This window comes from Drosophila nasuta, chromosome 2R, assembly GCF_023558535.2.
Source record: "Drosophila nasuta strain 15112-1781.00 chromosome 2R, ASM2355853v1, whole genome shotgun sequence".
NCBI lineage: Eukaryota > Metazoa > Arthropoda > Insecta > Diptera > Drosophilidae > Drosophila > Drosophila nasuta.
Window position 1 is genome coordinate 14,855,078 of NC_083456.1, and position 15,503 is coordinate 14,870,580.

The 15,503-nt window shown below is 40.6% G+C and overlaps 3 protein-coding genes across 3 annotated transcripts; 2 read left to right on the top strand and 1 right to left on the bottom strand.

Annotated features, from left to right (window-relative positions):
* Positions 1–73: 73 nt before the first annotated feature.
* LOC132784217 (probable aminopeptidase NPEPL1) lies at positions 74–1,087 on the top strand. The gene has a single exon (XM_060789662.1). It carries the CDS (start codon positions 74–76, stop codon positions 1,085–1,087), a length of 1,014 nt encoding a protein of 337 aa, XP_060645645.1.
* Positions 1,088–1,129: 42 nt separating this feature from the next.
* LOC132784562 (kinetochore protein Spc25-like) lies at positions 1,130–3,640 on the bottom strand. Its single transcript, XM_060790245.1, has 5 exons — positions 3,315–3,640; positions 2,451–2,716; positions 2,178–2,382; positions 1,302–2,109; positions 1,130–1,237 (listed from the first exon to the last, which is right to left on the bottom strand). Exons 2-4 carry the CDS (start codon positions 2,569–2,571, stop codon positions 1,809–1,811), a joined length of 627 nt encoding a protein of 208 aa, XP_060646228.1. The 5' UTR covers positions 2,572–2,716; positions 3,315–3,640; the 3' UTR covers positions 1,130–1,237; positions 1,302–1,808.
* A 97-nt stretch (positions 3,641–3,737) lies between these two features.
* On the top strand, positions 3,738–14,974 carry LOC132784561 (probable aminopeptidase NPEPL1). The gene is made up of 6 exons (XM_060790244.1): positions 3,738–3,887; positions 3,976–4,985; positions 5,052–5,208; positions 7,578–7,754; positions 14,429–14,539; positions 14,617–14,974. Exons 1-6 carry the CDS (start codon positions 3,762–3,764, stop codon positions 14,746–14,748), a joined length of 1,713 nt encoding a protein of 570 aa, XP_060646227.1. The 5' UTR covers positions 3,738–3,761; the 3' UTR covers positions 14,749–14,974.
* Positions 14,975–15,503: the final 529 nt, after the last annotated feature.

Genomic DNA, 15,503 nt, shown 5'->3' on the forward strand with positions numbered 1-15,503 from the left:
TATGATCCTTTCGATTCCAATACGAATTAGCAAAGAGTCAATACAATTCAGTATTTACTTTGTTCTCTTGCAGATGGCCACGGAAATTAAATTCAATGAATCGCTAACGCGTAGCGATCCGCAGCTGCAGCCCGTGTTGATCATTGGCCAGCTGCGTCATCTCAATCTGCTGAAGTTTGGCCATTTGGCCAGCAAACTGGAGCCCCGTGTCACCGAGGAGACATTCAAAAGTGCCATTGCCTGCTTGCATCCGGCACCAACGGACAAATGCTCGTTGTATCTGGATGTGGCCACCGTTGCCGCCTTGCCATTGAAGGCATCCCGACATAATACCGCATCGCGTGCACACTCGATTACGCGTCTGGTAAAGAATCATGTGCTTAATGTCAACGAGGAAAACGTCGTGTTGGTCTGCGAGCGCGAGAACATCTTTGCCAGTGCCTGTGCTGTAGTCCGTGCCTTTCCTCTTTATTCCCGTAAAACGGGCAGCGGGAGTGGGAACAAGACGCCCAATGCTGGTGGAGATGCTGATGCCAATCGTTCAGTGATAAACGTGGAGTTTGTGGTCATTGATAAGGATGGTTGCATCGAGGAGAAACCACTGACTCAGGATGAGCTCAACTGTCTGCAGGAGTCAGAGCGTAGCATACGTTTGGCAGCACGCATTGTCGACACGCCGTGCAACGAGATGAATGTAGACCATTTCATTGAGAATGTGCGCGAATTTGGCAAAGAGTTGTCTTTGGAGCCACAGATCATACGTGGCGAGGAGCTGAAGGAGCGCGGATTCGGTGGCATCTATGGTGTAGGTAAGGCGGCAGCTGTGCCACCAGCTCTCGTTGTGCTCTCCCACGAGCCGAAAGGTGCCCAGGAGACCATTGCGCTGGTGGGCAAGGGCATTGTCTACGATACTGGTGGCCTGAGCATCAAGGGTAAAACTGCCATGCCAGGAATGAAGCGGGATTGCGGTGGAGCTGCAGCTATATTGGGTGCCTTCTATACGGCTGTCAAGTGCGGGTTCAAGGATAATTTGCACGCTGTCTTTTGCTTGGCTGAGAACTCTGTGGGACCAAATGCCACGCGGTAAGTTGTCATTTCACTAATTAAATAAATTCCAAGTAATGCATTACGTTGACTTTTTTTTATTTGCTTAATGTTAACGCTGCCTTGTGCAGATATTTGTAATTGATAAGTAATAGAAATAAATAGCTTCCAAAGCCAGGTATACGCGGAGGACCTGATAGAAAAAATTTTAAATAATTTATATTACCCTTCAACTTTAAATTTTAAGCTTAATTTACCGGGTGGAAATCCTTTGGGACGATCAGTGGCGTATTTGTAGGATAAATATATAAATGCGAATGCACATATTGCTAGAAGAAATACGGTTAGCATTTTCGACGCGTTACAATTGAAGCTTCAGCAAATACTGATCTTTGCGATTTGTCGATTGACCGATTTTCTGGCACACACTGTGCGATAGCAATTGTCGCTTTCACTATCTGCATGCTATATATGGCAAAATAAAGAATTATAAAAACAAATTAACGAACGTCTAGAGTTCGAAATACTTGACATAAATGTAAACAACATTAACGTATAGTATAGAATTGTTAAGGACCGGAAAAGACAATTTTAATTACTATGTTTTTAATATTAATTGCTAGCCTATACTTAAAAATAGATTTATTTTTATCTAGAAATCAATCAAACATTGTCTCATCTGTCTAGAACAAGTTAGAACTATATACTTTGCACTTTCGTTAGATTAGTAATATACAATAAATACGGGAAATAAAATATGCCAATCATCTCTGAGACTGCGGCGAGGTTAAATCTATCTCAACTATCGATGAGGCTGTAACATTGACGTTTTCTTGGCGTTCGCTTTCTGGATTCCCAACTTGTAGTAGCTGGTTCCACTTATCAGCATAAGGGCTATTGCATTGAATGCGATTCCACAGCATGCTTAAGCCCTTTAAATCGCTCGTGGACACATCGAAGGGTAACCATTGATCTCCGGTGCCTGAAACAGTGACCCCTTTGATCTTGGTAGGCAATTCGCTAGCATTCATAAATATGTTGGTGGCCGCGCATAATACTCGTACACTGCAAGCAAGAAGTGTTGTTTGTAAACATTCCATCTATATAATGATAGTAGTGATAGGTAAACTTACCATCCCCTGTACTGATTGTGTTCTTTTCTCATCTCCGCCAAACGCTCTTGCATAGCATCATTGCGTTGCTTGGCCGCCGTCACTTGTTCTTGGACGGCTTCAACTAGCGCCTCGCACGCTTCCAGATCTTTGCGTCGTTTGAGTGTTATTGCGTTAATCTTTTCATATGCACGCTTCTGTTTCTCAATTGTTTCATTAACTGACGCTATTATAGGTAGAAAGATTTATTTATTTTGATTTCATACATAACACACAGAAGTCACACACACATACCAACATTGTTGCGTACTTTTGTTGTTTGTTTGACACACGCATTCATTTGTTCACCCGCTCGCATTTCGTTCTTTAGCATTGTCATGAGACGTTTATTAATATCAAATTGCTGTTGAGCCATTGTTTTTCGTTCGTTAAATCGAATTCAATTTAAAATAAGCGCTTCGGATGCTTGCATTCCAGCTATACTATGTGAGAGACGCTTCCACTAATGCGGTGCTGCCAGATTATCAATTACTGTGCGTGTTAGAGATGAGAGTCGTTGCCTTAAAGTAAATAATATTTTTTATCAAGTTGTTAATAATTAAATCATTTAAATTAAATTTTTTTTAACAATAAATAATTTATTTTATTGTTGCTAATTTAAAATATATCAAAATATTCTTTATTAATTCTATGCAGCAGTGCTGCCAGATATTTGTAGTACTGTCGGTAATTTGTAATCGGTATTTTTCCATATCGATATTTAAGTCATACCTATTACATTGATAGCCGGCAAAAATTGCAAGTGTGAAAAATTTGCAAAGATTTGTGGACGTGCTAGCTTTGTTGCTCTGCGGTTTTTAACAATTAATGCGTTTGTTGCACAGCACAAAGGCAATAAGCACTATATTAAATCGCAGCCACATCAATAGCTTCCTGCTAGAAAGGTAAGTAAATAAAGTTTGATTTAAAGAAATATTCGCAAAAACGCCGGTGATGGGGGCGGTATCTTTTTTCATTTTTTTGCGAACAAAGCGAAAGCGCTCGTCATTAAGTTGCTAAAAATAAATAAGACATTTGCATAAACAATCTGCGTTGCTGTCTAAAGCCCCATTGAGTGCACAAATATATGTAAATACTTTATGCATATGTAGCATTTACCGTTTGTTGTTGACAAAATGGAGAATAAATCTTGAACCCCCCTTTTGCCCTCTCAGGCTGTTAGCCACTTGTTGGTCTCGTTTTGACCACAAGGTCAGGACGCTTCGCCTTTGCGAAGTCAATGCGCTGCGCGGCTGTTTGATGACGTCGCTGCTCGTTCGTCTTATCAATCTGTGTTATATTCGGCAGCTAAAAAGACCCCCCACCCCGCATTAGTATTAAGCATATTCCGTTTAATTGCCGGGTCGCAATTGCAGACAGTATACAGTGTCTATAAATGGGATTAAAGATTAGACTATGAGATTTTGTTGTGACTAATATTCCGATTCAATATTAAAAATTGTCAGTTTATGTTTTTTACATGTGACAGAGAACTGGAAGTCACATAATACTAAATATTATTTTTTTGTAGTTTATTTTTTTTAATTTACTAAACAACTGTTTCGAATGATTAGAACGGGAGTGAAATCAGTAATTCCAATCAAACTGTGTCATGTGCACAAGTTTACGGTACAAAGTCAGCGTTTTGCGCCAACCTGGAGTATCATAAATTCAAGCAAATCAACGATTAAGGTACTCCACATAATTTATGATCCTTTCGATTCCAATACGAATTAGCAAAGAGTCAATACAATTCAGTATTTACTTTGTTCTCTTGCAGATGGCCACGGAAATTAAATTCAATGAATCGCTAACGCGTAGCGATCCGCAGCTGCAGCCCGTGTTGATCATTGGCCAGCTGCGTCATCTCAATCTGCTGAAGTTTGGCCATTTGGCCAGCAAACTGGAGCCCCGTGTCACCGAGGAGACATTCAAAAGTGCCATTGCCTGCTTGCATCCGGCACCAACGGACAAATGCTCGTTGTATCTGGATGTGGCCACCGTTGCCGCCTTGCCATTGAAGGCATCCCGACATAATACCGCATCGCGTGCACACTCGATTACGCGTCTGGTAAAGAATCATGTGCTTAATGTCAACGAGGAAAACGTCGTGTTGGTCTGCGAGCGCGAGAACATCTTTGCCAGTGCCTGTGCTGTAGTCCGTGCCTTTCCTCTTTATTCCCGTAAAACGGGCAGCGGGAGTGGGAACAAGACGCCCAATGCTGGTGGAGATGCTGATGCCAATCGTTCAGTGATAAACGTGGAGTTTGTGGTCATTGATAAGGATGGTTGCATCGAGGAGAAACCACTGACTCAGGATGAGCTCAACTGTCTGCAGGAGTCAGAGCGTAGCATACGTTTGGCAGCACGCATTGTCGACACGCCGTGCAACGAGATGAATGTAGACCATTTCATTGAGAATGTGCGCGAATTTGGCAAAGAGTTGTCTTTGGAGCCACAGATCATACGTGGCGAGGAGCTGAAGGAGCGCGGATTCGGTGGCATCTATGGTGTAGGTAAGGCGGCAGCTGTGCCACCAGCTCTCGTTGTGCTCTCCCACGAGCCGAAAGGTGCCCAGGAGACCATTGCGCTGGTGGGCAAGGGCATTGTCTACGATACTGGTGGCCTGAGCATCAAGGGTAAAACTGCCATGCCAGGAATGAAGCGGGATTGCGGTGGAGCTGCAGCTATATTGGGTGCCTTCTATACGGCTGTCAAGTGCGGGTTCAAGGATAATTTGCACGCTGTCTTTTGCTTGGCTGAGAACTCTGTGGGACCAAATGCCACGCGGTAAGTTGTCATTTCACTAATTAAATAAATTCCAAGTAATGCATTACGTTGACTTTTTTTTTACAGTCCTGATGATATTCATACGCTGTACTCTGGTCGCACAGTGGAAATCAATAACACGGATGCTGAGGGGCGTTTGGTTCTTGCTGATGGTGTTTGTTTTGCCAACAAGGATCTGAAGGCGAACATTATTTTGGATATGGCTACATTGACTGGTGCTCAAGTGAGTTAATGTTATTATTATTTTGTCTATTAATTTTAGTAAATGCAGTTAATATGATTATTATTACGGATTGCAAATAATTGAATTTTTAAGTCACATTTAAAAAAAATTTGCTGTAGAAAACTCTTATATTCGCTTTATGCAAATTTTACTAAAGAGCAAAGAACGATTAATTTAAATGCATTGCATGTAAGTGCATATTTTACAATAATACAATACCTCATAATTTATGAGGTATCCAATTTTCATTAAGACAGCCAAAAGGAGCTCAGTTTAATTATTTTAGGATAGTTATAGTTATATGTATGTAGATATATAGTTTTTTTATAGTTTAGTTTGTTATAGTTTCATATTGCAGTTAAATGCATAATTTTGTATTTAAGAGAAGAGTGATAAATTATCGATATTATAAAGTTATTTTCAAATTCAAAAATTCTAAATAAATTTTTCATTGTAAAATTATTTGCATGCAATTATTTGCCACATATTTTTAACAACTACAGAAATTCTAGTTATTTGCAATTGTAGGAAAGTGCTTGTAGCATTATTGCTGTTGCAATAGATTTAAAAGCAAATAATTTATACTTTCTGCATGCTGAAATGCAGCTAATTAAGACCTTCGACTTGTTGAGGCGTTAAAGAAACTCATTTTCTTAATGCCCTGGCTTCTAAACAAAACTTGCCATGGCAAATGTTGAAAGTAGTTTGCGATGGCTGTTTCTATTCCTGACGAATTGTGCACATTTTAGCCCCGCCATACTGGGATGCATTTTTCTTGCGTTCCGTAAATGCAAAATTTATGCCACGCTTTATAAAAGTCACGAGGTTAATTGGCAAAAATAAATTGCAAATTTGGTTTTTTGGCGGCAACTTGGAGCTGCAGCAGCAGCAGTAGCAGCAGCCAACATCAACATCACCACCGCTTTTGCCACCGCGCGCCTCGTGTGCAAAAGAGGCAACAACAAAAGGCAATGAAGCAAACCCGTTTTGCGGTTGCTGCTGGTTTTTGGTTGGGGGCTGAAACTGAATCAGAGGGCATTGAGCAAGGTTGCGGAGATGCTTGCCAATGCAGAAGAAGCAAAGGAGTAGGATGGGGAGGGGTGGGAGAGGGAGAAGGGAGAAGGGGAGGCATTGCTGCGATGGCGCACAATTACCATAAATCTTGGATGCAATTTGCTTAAAATATGATGCCAATTTGCGTTATTTGTGGTTCGATGGGAAATAAATCGAAACTGGCCAGGACAGAACAGGACAAGGACAGGATGCGACAGCGTAATCGACTGGGACAAAACCTAGAGCACTTATCAAAAAAAAAAAGTCAACTAAAAATTGTGTAGGCAAGCGAATACAGTTTTTTGTGTGTTTCGTTTTCGCCGAAATTGTTTAGAATTTGTTTTGACGCTTGTTGTGTTTAATTTCATTAAACACGCGCACACAAATACACTCACACACACTTTCGCACACACCCCTGCGGATATACAAATTGCTGTACACTTCTGCAACATGCAATAATATTAATTGCCAACATTGGCGCAACTGCGACTGCAACAACGAGAACAATAACAACAACAATAAGTAACAAAACTAACTATGTTTAAATTGCCAGACTAACAAATACCTCATATGAATATTTAGTTTTGTGCACTTCAACTGTGAAAGTTAGTTTACAATAAATAAAAAAAAAAATTAGTTTTCGATATTTTCTTTTCATATTGCAAGTAGTCACCTTGAAATACCTTCTGCACTTCCAATTATATCTAGGGTATTTTATAACAACCAACAAAACAGCAGCCAACACTTTGGTGCTTTTACATTTTATGTTGCTGCTGCTTGTTATGCCGAATGTTGTTGTTGTTGTTTCTGTTGTTGCTGTTGTTGAGTGTATGTGTGTTTGTGTGTTCCTTTCATTTGTCCAGCTGTAGTTGAACACGCGCCATGCAGTCAGTGCTTGGCAAGTCCTCGCTCTCGTCCTGGTCGTAGTCCTGATGCTGTTGCAGTTGTTGTTGTTGTTTCTGTTCGGGGTTCGGTGTTGCTTGTGCTAAATAACCTTGCACCTTTTTATTGCTGTTGGCGTCGGAAACTTGCAATTTTCGGTGGCAAGCATGCATCGCCGCTTGGCTGCGCCCTGCTGCAACTTTCTGATGTGTAACACACACTGCTCCCTCCCAAACCCTTCAGCTTCATCCGGACGGGGGCAACTTAACATTGTTAGTAGCATTCCTGCTGTAGTGTGGCGTTTTATTGTTAGAATTTTTGCCGTTGAATATTGCATGTTTTCAATCGCTTGAAATGGCCTCCCATTAAAGGCATATCATTCTCCGTTGTTTCGTTTTACTCACTTTCAACTATTCTCTTACTCGTCTTTGCAGGGTATAGCAACAGGCAAATATCATGGTGCCATATTGACAAACTCGGAGCCATGGGAGGCAAAGGCATTGCAAGCCGGACGCAAATCCGGCGATTTATTGGCGCCCATTATTTATAGTCCCGAATTGCATTTCTCGGAATTTGCATCGGCCGTCGCTGATATGAAAAACTCTGTAGCGGTAAGTACCCAAAAGCAAAGCAAAAACCAAAAAAAAGAAAACCATACCATAAAAGAAGCAGTTGACAACAAAACCAACCTTAAGCCCACACACACGCACACACACACATCAAACAATTCGCCCATACGTACACTTACATCCATATTCACGCACACTCTCACACGTCTCTGTCAAAGTAGAAAAAGTCGATTTTTATGCGGAATTATTCTTCTTTTTTTCCGAGTTTGAGTTGGCAAAAAATTGTGGCAGTTGATTGGAAACTAACAGTAGACTGAGAAATATCAGCCTAAATGCGCTTTTAAATTCTCTTCAGTGTTTCTTGTTTCTTTTTTGGTTCCTACATTAATCTACTTCTATTTTATTTTTGTCTGCAAACTTGTAATCAGAGCCATCTATGGCAATAAAAGACACATTAATTTTCGCCTATTAAACCGTTTTGTCTCACACTTTTATATTGGTATAAATTCCGCTCGAAATCGTACTTAATTTGATCGGATAACTGCATAATTTCACAGCTGTTAAAAGTCAGAAGCTTCCATCATAAATGTTAATAGTCACATCTTGAAAACTTGTTAATTTGACTAAATACAATTACTGACTTACGTTCTTTACTTAAATATTTCGTTGATACTTTAAGTGCATTTATTATTTATTATTTTACCCTGCGAAAATCAATAGAAAATTTAAAGCCACGCTGAAGCTTAAGTGCTAAATAACTTGCAACGAAATATGGTTGATCAATAATGGACATCGCTGCAGACTCATTCATAACGCACACACACATACATATGTATGCTTATACCCAAAATTCCGAAACACAGACAGTAATAGTAAAGCCAAAATAAAGTAACGTGTGTGTGTGTTGGGGTTTTTGCAAATATGTTACACAGATTTTTAATTAACTTTATCAGGGGGGTCAACTCAATATTTGGTTTTCTTTTTGCCGCCGCAATGTTGCGAAAAATGATGGACGTCATGTTCGGTTTAAAGATTGATTAGTATTACTGTGATTTACTATACCCACGTTGCACACACCCACATACACACACACACACACACACACAAAGAGAGATATGGAGAAGTGTACACACACGTGGACTTGGGGCACATGGCTCTCTCAGCTCACATGTATCAAAAACTTTGGCGTTCAATCTACGTTGGCAGCCATTGGATAAAAGTAATGTTACAGGATCGGGGTTATGGAAGTGGTTTGCTGTTGCTATTGCTGTGGTGTGGTGTGGTGCGGTGCGGTCCGATGCGTAGCGTGGCGCCTCAAGCTACACCACAACAGCAACCAAATCGAGTTACCTTATTGTACATCTAAAACGCTTCGGATCAATGGTCATTCATCATTGTCACGCCATGGGCCATGGGCGACTGTCGCCTGCTGACTGCCGCCTGCTGACTGCTGCATGACTGGGGATGCGTAGGTGTCAGAAGAGGTCAAGTGGCATGGCAGCATTGGCAGCTTGGCCACCTGCCATTACCTGCAGCACAATCGTACTCCGTCTCTCTCTCTCTTTCTCTTTCAAAACTTGCCACTTGACTTGCCTCTCGCATTCTCTCGCTCTCTTGGCTGTTGGCTGTTTGATTTTTCGACCACTTTGATGGTCGTTGTTTTTGTCTCCGTTGACAAAAAACAAGTCCCTGTTGTGGCCCAGCCACGCCCCCCGCACCGACTGCATTTGATGTGACATCAGCGCTGCGCCGCGCACTTTGTCAATGTGCCTGTGATAAAGTGTTTTTAACTCAAAATGCATTCAACGTTAAATGCGAAAAAGGTGAAGCGATAGCAGACCCTCCAAAAAAATCTGTGTGCCAAGTATGCTCGGTTCCTGCATACCCTTTACTATCACAAATGAAGTCGTTTATGCTTTTCATCAGCTGCTTGCTTAGTGCAGAGTATACATAATGGAGCTGCGCTGTGCCACGAGTTTCGTTTAAATTACATGACTTTTTGCTAGTTGCCCACTAAATGGACGGATTATGAGTGTTGTTAGTGGTTTGGTGGCTCTTTGTGGAGCTGCTTTTGTTTTACTACGCCCTCCTCTAAAACAGTCGCTGGTTCATTTTGACGAGGTTCTGAATGGTTTTTTGGTTGTGTTTCGCTATTAGCTAGGCTTTCATTGCAATTTGGCACTGAACTAGGGGTTAACTTTTGGAATTGGCAAGTAATTAGCATTTGGAAAAGGTTCGCGTCGAAAGTAGAAATCAAATTCAAAGGGAATGTGTGTTCGGGGTTGTTTCGAATTTAATTGTAATAAGCCAAGAATATCCACAACGAATTTAGTTTCCAATTTAAAACCAGACACGGATTACATTTATTTCGCAAAACGAGCTAAACATAGAAAACATAGAAAACGAAAGCGAAATAAAATTCAAATTGTTTCTCAATTTTGAGCAGCTTTCAAGCGAGAGAAGAACATTGCTGTCTCCGTCGTTGTCATCGTCGTCGACGTCGAGTAAGTTACTCAAATTTTATGACTGTGAAATTTTACCATTGTTGGTAATTGATTTTTATGTTAAATCGTAAAATGCTGCTGGCAGCGCTCAGGCCAGAGAGCATGAATTTTAGATAAACCCATCGAGCATGCGGAGCAGCCAGCAACGTGTTGCAATGTCTTTTGTGCGGCTTATGCGGCGTATGCGTAATTGCTTTCCTTCACTTTTGTTGTTGTTCGGTTTTGTTTTTGTTCTTGTTTGAATCGCAGTTGGTAAATTTTTATTAAGCGGCAACATTTTAAATTCAATTGTATGGCGACTTTTTACGCTTTTTAATGAATTAAATTGAACTTTTTATGCGCAAAAGTTTGTTTTTATGCTCGTGTATTTTTATTTTTACGCAGCGACCTCAAGGCGCTAAATATGGCCTTTGTTATGCTTTTGTGTGCTTGTTTGCGCTCTTGATTAAATAATGCCAACAGTTTATAAATAATGCCTCAGCTTAGTGATACAGTGGTTTAAATGCAGATTTTAAGTCCCATTGCGCCCAAGCTCTGGCCAGCTACAGACCTGGCTGGTAAGTCACGTAATTTGCGCAATGGCCGCGATTTCCGTTGCCTACTTACGGGGGCGGCAACTACGACAACTGCGGCAACAACTCCTGCAACTCCGGCGACTTTGTTAACACAAATCTTTCCGCTTGTTATGTGTTGGTTTCCGTTCAACTTTTGCACGTCTCTTAGGCAAAGCGCACAACAACAATAACAAAAAATACCAAAAAGGGAAGGGAACAAGGAAAACAAGCAACAAAACTCAGCCACTCGCTCACATTGAATGTTCCTAATATTTTCCTTTTGCTCTTTTGCCTTCCTCCTACACGACTCGGCTCGGCTCGGCCCCCGGGTAAAAAGTTTTTAAAGCGCTGCGACATCAGGGGAAAATTGAATAAAAAACGGTTGTCGCTTTCAGCGTGCTCAGGCATCGATTCCACAGACAGTTTCTTTAGCCAGTCAGAAGGCAACTGTCTGTGCAAATCCTTGCGACAGCGACAGCTACGGCAACGTCTTCTCACGCCTTCCGCCCATTCAATGAATGTGTAATTGATACCGAAACCAGTCAAAGGCATTCTCAATACATTGATGCCTTCAAGGCCTCCTCAATGCGTCAAGCGTCCGCTAAACGGGGTACGTAACGTGACAGAGAGAGGGAGAGAGAGAGAGAGAGCGTGGCTGGTGTGGCAAGTATTACGCCTGTCATTGATGTAAGCTTCCTTGAGCATCGTGTTCTGCTTAAGTGTTTGTCGCTGCCTTTAAAGACCCAAGCAGTTAGACCCATCAGCTGGATAAACAGCAAGTTAATCGCTTGCAGTTTATGTTCTCGATTGCATCGATTTATCATATGAATTCTACCAGTTCAAATTTTTTGTTAAATATTTCTTTATTGTATGTTTTACGTGTTATGGATGGAATTACATTATTAGATGATTTGTGGTAGATATTTCAACAATGATATTAGTTATCATTGTAATTTTAAATTGTAATACATATTGAATTCTATGTTAAGTTGTTGATAGATATTGTGAATAAAGAAGTTTGCTTTAAATTTAAAGTGTGATGTTGACTTTTAAAATGCTGCAGATTTGTTTGGATATTCAATCACGAACTGATAAATGTAAATAATAATTGTGAACACAGATGTACTATCAAATAAAGGTTTTTATAGATGTGGGCACCAATTTTAAAGGTAGAAATTTACTACAGAGAAGATGCTGTAAAAATATTTGAAAACACTACATTCTGTTTAGAACTAATAAATGTGACGATAACAATTGTGAAAATAAAAGTTGCCACAATATTAAATATAAAATTGGCAATCGAACAAATTTTAAAAGATGCTGCAGATTATTTTTAGCACAATATTCAGTTGACAACTGATAATATCTGCTAAAAAAAGATGCGTTTGTTCCAAGTATAGTTGTGCAATATTTGATAAAGATCTCCTAAATGTTGATAGTAATATCAAAGTTAAAAACATACTTCAAATTGTTGTAAACGCGATATGCAATCAAGAGCTGATAAATGGTAAAATGCTTATGTATTCCGGACAAGTTTCTGATTATAGGCAGACGCATACGCGTCGGCTACTTAATGACAGCTTAAATGTATAGGCAACGTAGTGCGATAATTTTGACTGCTAATTAAAATGCACGTTAATCGTAAATGGGATGCGGATGGCATCGCATCAAAAATTGCCATCGATTCCCTCGTATGTGTCACACGTGGCAGCGACGGGAGGAGTTGGTTTGGGTTGGGTCTATGTTTTGGGTTTTCGGGGGCTTGGGGTTTGGGCTTGGGGTTTGGGTCTGGTCACGTAGCTAACCGCAATTAGTCGGCGACCCCATTGCCAAACTTGATATGTGGCGATGTGTGCACAGCTCCTCGCCTATTTACAAAAGGTTCACACAATCAATGCGTCGTGCAATGCAATCAATGCTAATGACATTATGTTGACAAATGTTTGCCATTATTGATGAAAGCGCGTAGGCTCGTACTCTCTCTCTCTCTCTCTCTCACACTGTGCGCCACAGACGGTTGAATGAGCTGATTCAAACTGATTCGAGTCCATTCGTTAAATTCCCCCTTCCTCGTTTTTACCCGGAATTGTGTAAAGCGAACTAACCCAGAACGTTTGCAATGAATAAATTGTTTAACATTTAATTAGAAACATTGCTTTGCGTTTAAAAAACAAATTTAATAAAATTGTTTGATGTGTTTCGTAAAACTCTTTGATGTGAACCTTTCGATTAGACAATGCGTAAATAACAAAGTTAACATGTCTTTAGAATTTAATTGAAAATCGCTTGTTAATATGCAAAATGTCAGTTTCACTTTGCAAAGCAAATTTCCAAGCACATTTCACAATTGAATGCGATTAGTTAGCAAGTTCTTTGTCAATAGAAGTTTGTCAGTAAATAAATCTCAACTTTCAAGTTGCGCTTCACAACAAAAGCAAAAAACACAAACTGGTATTTTCTAAGCGGTAAAACCGCCAAAAGCAGTTGAAACATCACGTGAAGAACATTTTACAGGAACAGCAACAACTACAGAAATATGTGTATAGAAATCTTTACTTTACGCTGCTGCAATGGACTACTAACTTCCGCTGCACGATGAAAGACTTTTCATGTTCTATGTATGTGTGGGTGTTGGTGTGTGCATGAATGTGCATGTGCGTGTGGGTGTGTGCGTTTGTGTTGGGGAAATTTTCATTTTGGGCATATCGCGTTGTCATGCAATTTTCCTTTGCAAAGCACTGGGTGTCCTGTCCGCTGCTGCTGTCGACATATTCCAGTTGTGCTGATCTTATAGTGACTAATGGGTATATTAAGCGCAGAGCTGAAGTTGTAAATTTTATTCACAATAACAAATATATTTTGTACACTATTTAGTTTCTTTTATTGATTTGCGAAAGGAATTGAAATTATTAAAATTAAATTTATTTTGAACTTTTCTGCTTTGTTCAGTTTAACTGAAATGCATTAACAGTTTGTTAAACAGGGTATCATTTAGTCGATTACTCTTTTCCAGCGTCTTAACACTTGCTTTTTATATTTGGGCAACGCTCGGCATACGTTCTTTAACATATTACATACGTGTGAGGCTGCATATACATTGGCTTCTTACACATGCATGTAGCTGCCACTGTGCACAGTGGGTCTCACAGCGTAAAGTCGGAGTAACTTCTTCGCCTTATCATATTATGGTACTCAATTTAGATTCGAGGCAATAAGTGTGCAATGTTAGTTGCAAAAATATCAGTTGCTGCCCATTGTATTGCGGCACTTTATGTTTTCCCATTTAAGCTGTGTAATTTCCGTTCAAGTTAGCAGAGCGACAGCTTCCGTTTCTGGGTAGCTGCCATTGCAAGGCATATAATTTAGGCATTAGCACATTTATATAAGTATTTATCTATGTACATATGTATGCATGTGTGAGCATGTGTTCGCTCGCCATGTACTACACATGGAAGATGCCTCCTGGTTGCGCTGTGCTGCGCTGCAGGATGCTTTTTAATAAAACGTCGTGTTGTTGGTTGTTTTGTACTTGTTGCATTTACCATTTCACCATTCAGCATTCAACATTTTCATTTTCTTGCTTATTTTCATTGTTATTGTTTTTCGGCTTTTACTTTTGGAATTTTCTAACTTTATATTCGCCATTTTGCTTTTGCAGGATCGCCAAAATGCTCAGGCTTCTTGCGCTGGACTCTTTGTGGCCGCTCATCTGGGTTTTGATTATCCAGGGGTCTGGATGCATGTTGATATGGCAACGCCCGTCCATTGTGTAAGTAATTGCTCTCCCCAATCGACACACACACACACACACATTTAACTGCCATTGTTGTTGTTTATCTGTTGCAGGGCGAACGTGCCACAGGCTATGGTGTCGCATTGCTGCTCACACTGTTTGGCAGCCGCACAAACTGCGCCCTGTTGCAGTCGATTGCACCCACTGATGAGGAGCCGCCATCGAAGCGTATGTGCCGCGATTAGCGTCTAACGGTCGCTGCGTTCAAGCATTTCAATCAAGTTTACACACACAAACACACATACAAACACACAAACATACGTATCCAGACTGCAATTATATACGATATGGTAGACAGCAGATATGTGAAAACACATGCATGCGACATACTGAAATAAATGCCAATTAAATTAAGTAGTTGTCAGGCAATAAAAAGAATTAAATAAACGGCTTGCCTTGGCTCAACTTCAATATTTCACATGCGAGTTGCTCCTCCTGGTGTTGCTGCTGCTGTTCAATTAGACAACTGCTGTGCGAATGCGAGTGCGCAGGTTAAGTGGATTCATCGTCATCATCATCATCATCAAGCTGATGTGGCTGCTGTCGACAGCAACAACAACAGCAACAACAATGCGAATAACAACAATAGATGCAACGACGGTGGCAACGTCAACAACAGCATCAACAACAGCTAACAATACAAATTAAATTGCAACATCACCGTGCCACGTCTTTGTTGCCTACTTTTGAGACGAGTCCCGCGGGCTTGTTTGCCCTCGGCATCAGTGTGTGTGTGAGAGAGACAGCGACTGGGAGCCACGCCTCTGCCCCATTTGTCTTCGCCTGCACTTACCGCCTTTTACACTGCTATTTGCTAAATTTCATTTGGACGCGCGCGCATTTCGCCTTTCAATTTGCCTGTCCTTCCTATGCCCTGTTAAATCGTCGAAAAGGTATTCTAGTCTTTGCTGTGAAAAGTCCAAATGTACGATTTACAGGG

What these genes read in the sequence shown, in the direction of transcription:
- LOC132784217 (XM_060789662.1), top strand. Translation starts at nt 74, where the DNA reads ATGGCCACGGAAATTAAATTCAATGAATCGCTAACGCGTAGCGATCCG.
- LOC132784561 (XM_060790244.1), top strand. Translation starts at nt 3,762, where the DNA reads ATGATTAGAACGGGAGTGAAATCAGTAATTCCAATCAAACTGTGTCAT. An exon ending in GTGGGACCAAATGCCACGCG is followed by an intron (nt 4,986 to 5,051) that starts GTAAGTTGTCAT and finishes TTTTTTTTACAG; the next exon opens with TCCTGATGATATTCATACGC. An exon ending in TGGCAACGCCCGTCCATTGT is followed by an intron (nt 14,540 to 14,616) that starts GTAAGTAATTGC and finishes TATCTGTTGCAG; the next exon opens with GGCGAACGTGCCACAGGCTA.
- LOC132784562 (XM_060790245.1), bottom strand. Translation starts at nt 2,571, where the DNA reads ATGGCTCAACAGCAATTTGATATTAATAAACGTCTCATGACAATGCTA. An exon ending in AAAAGTACGCAACAATGTTG is followed by an intron (nt 2,383 to 2,450) that starts GTATGTGTGTGT and finishes TACCTATAATAG; the next exon opens with CGTCAGTTAATGAAACAATT. An exon ending in CACAATCAGTACAGGGGATG is followed by an intron (nt 2,110 to 2,177) that starts GTAAGTTTACCT and finishes TCTTGCTTGCAG; the next exon opens with TGTACGAGTATTATGCGCGG.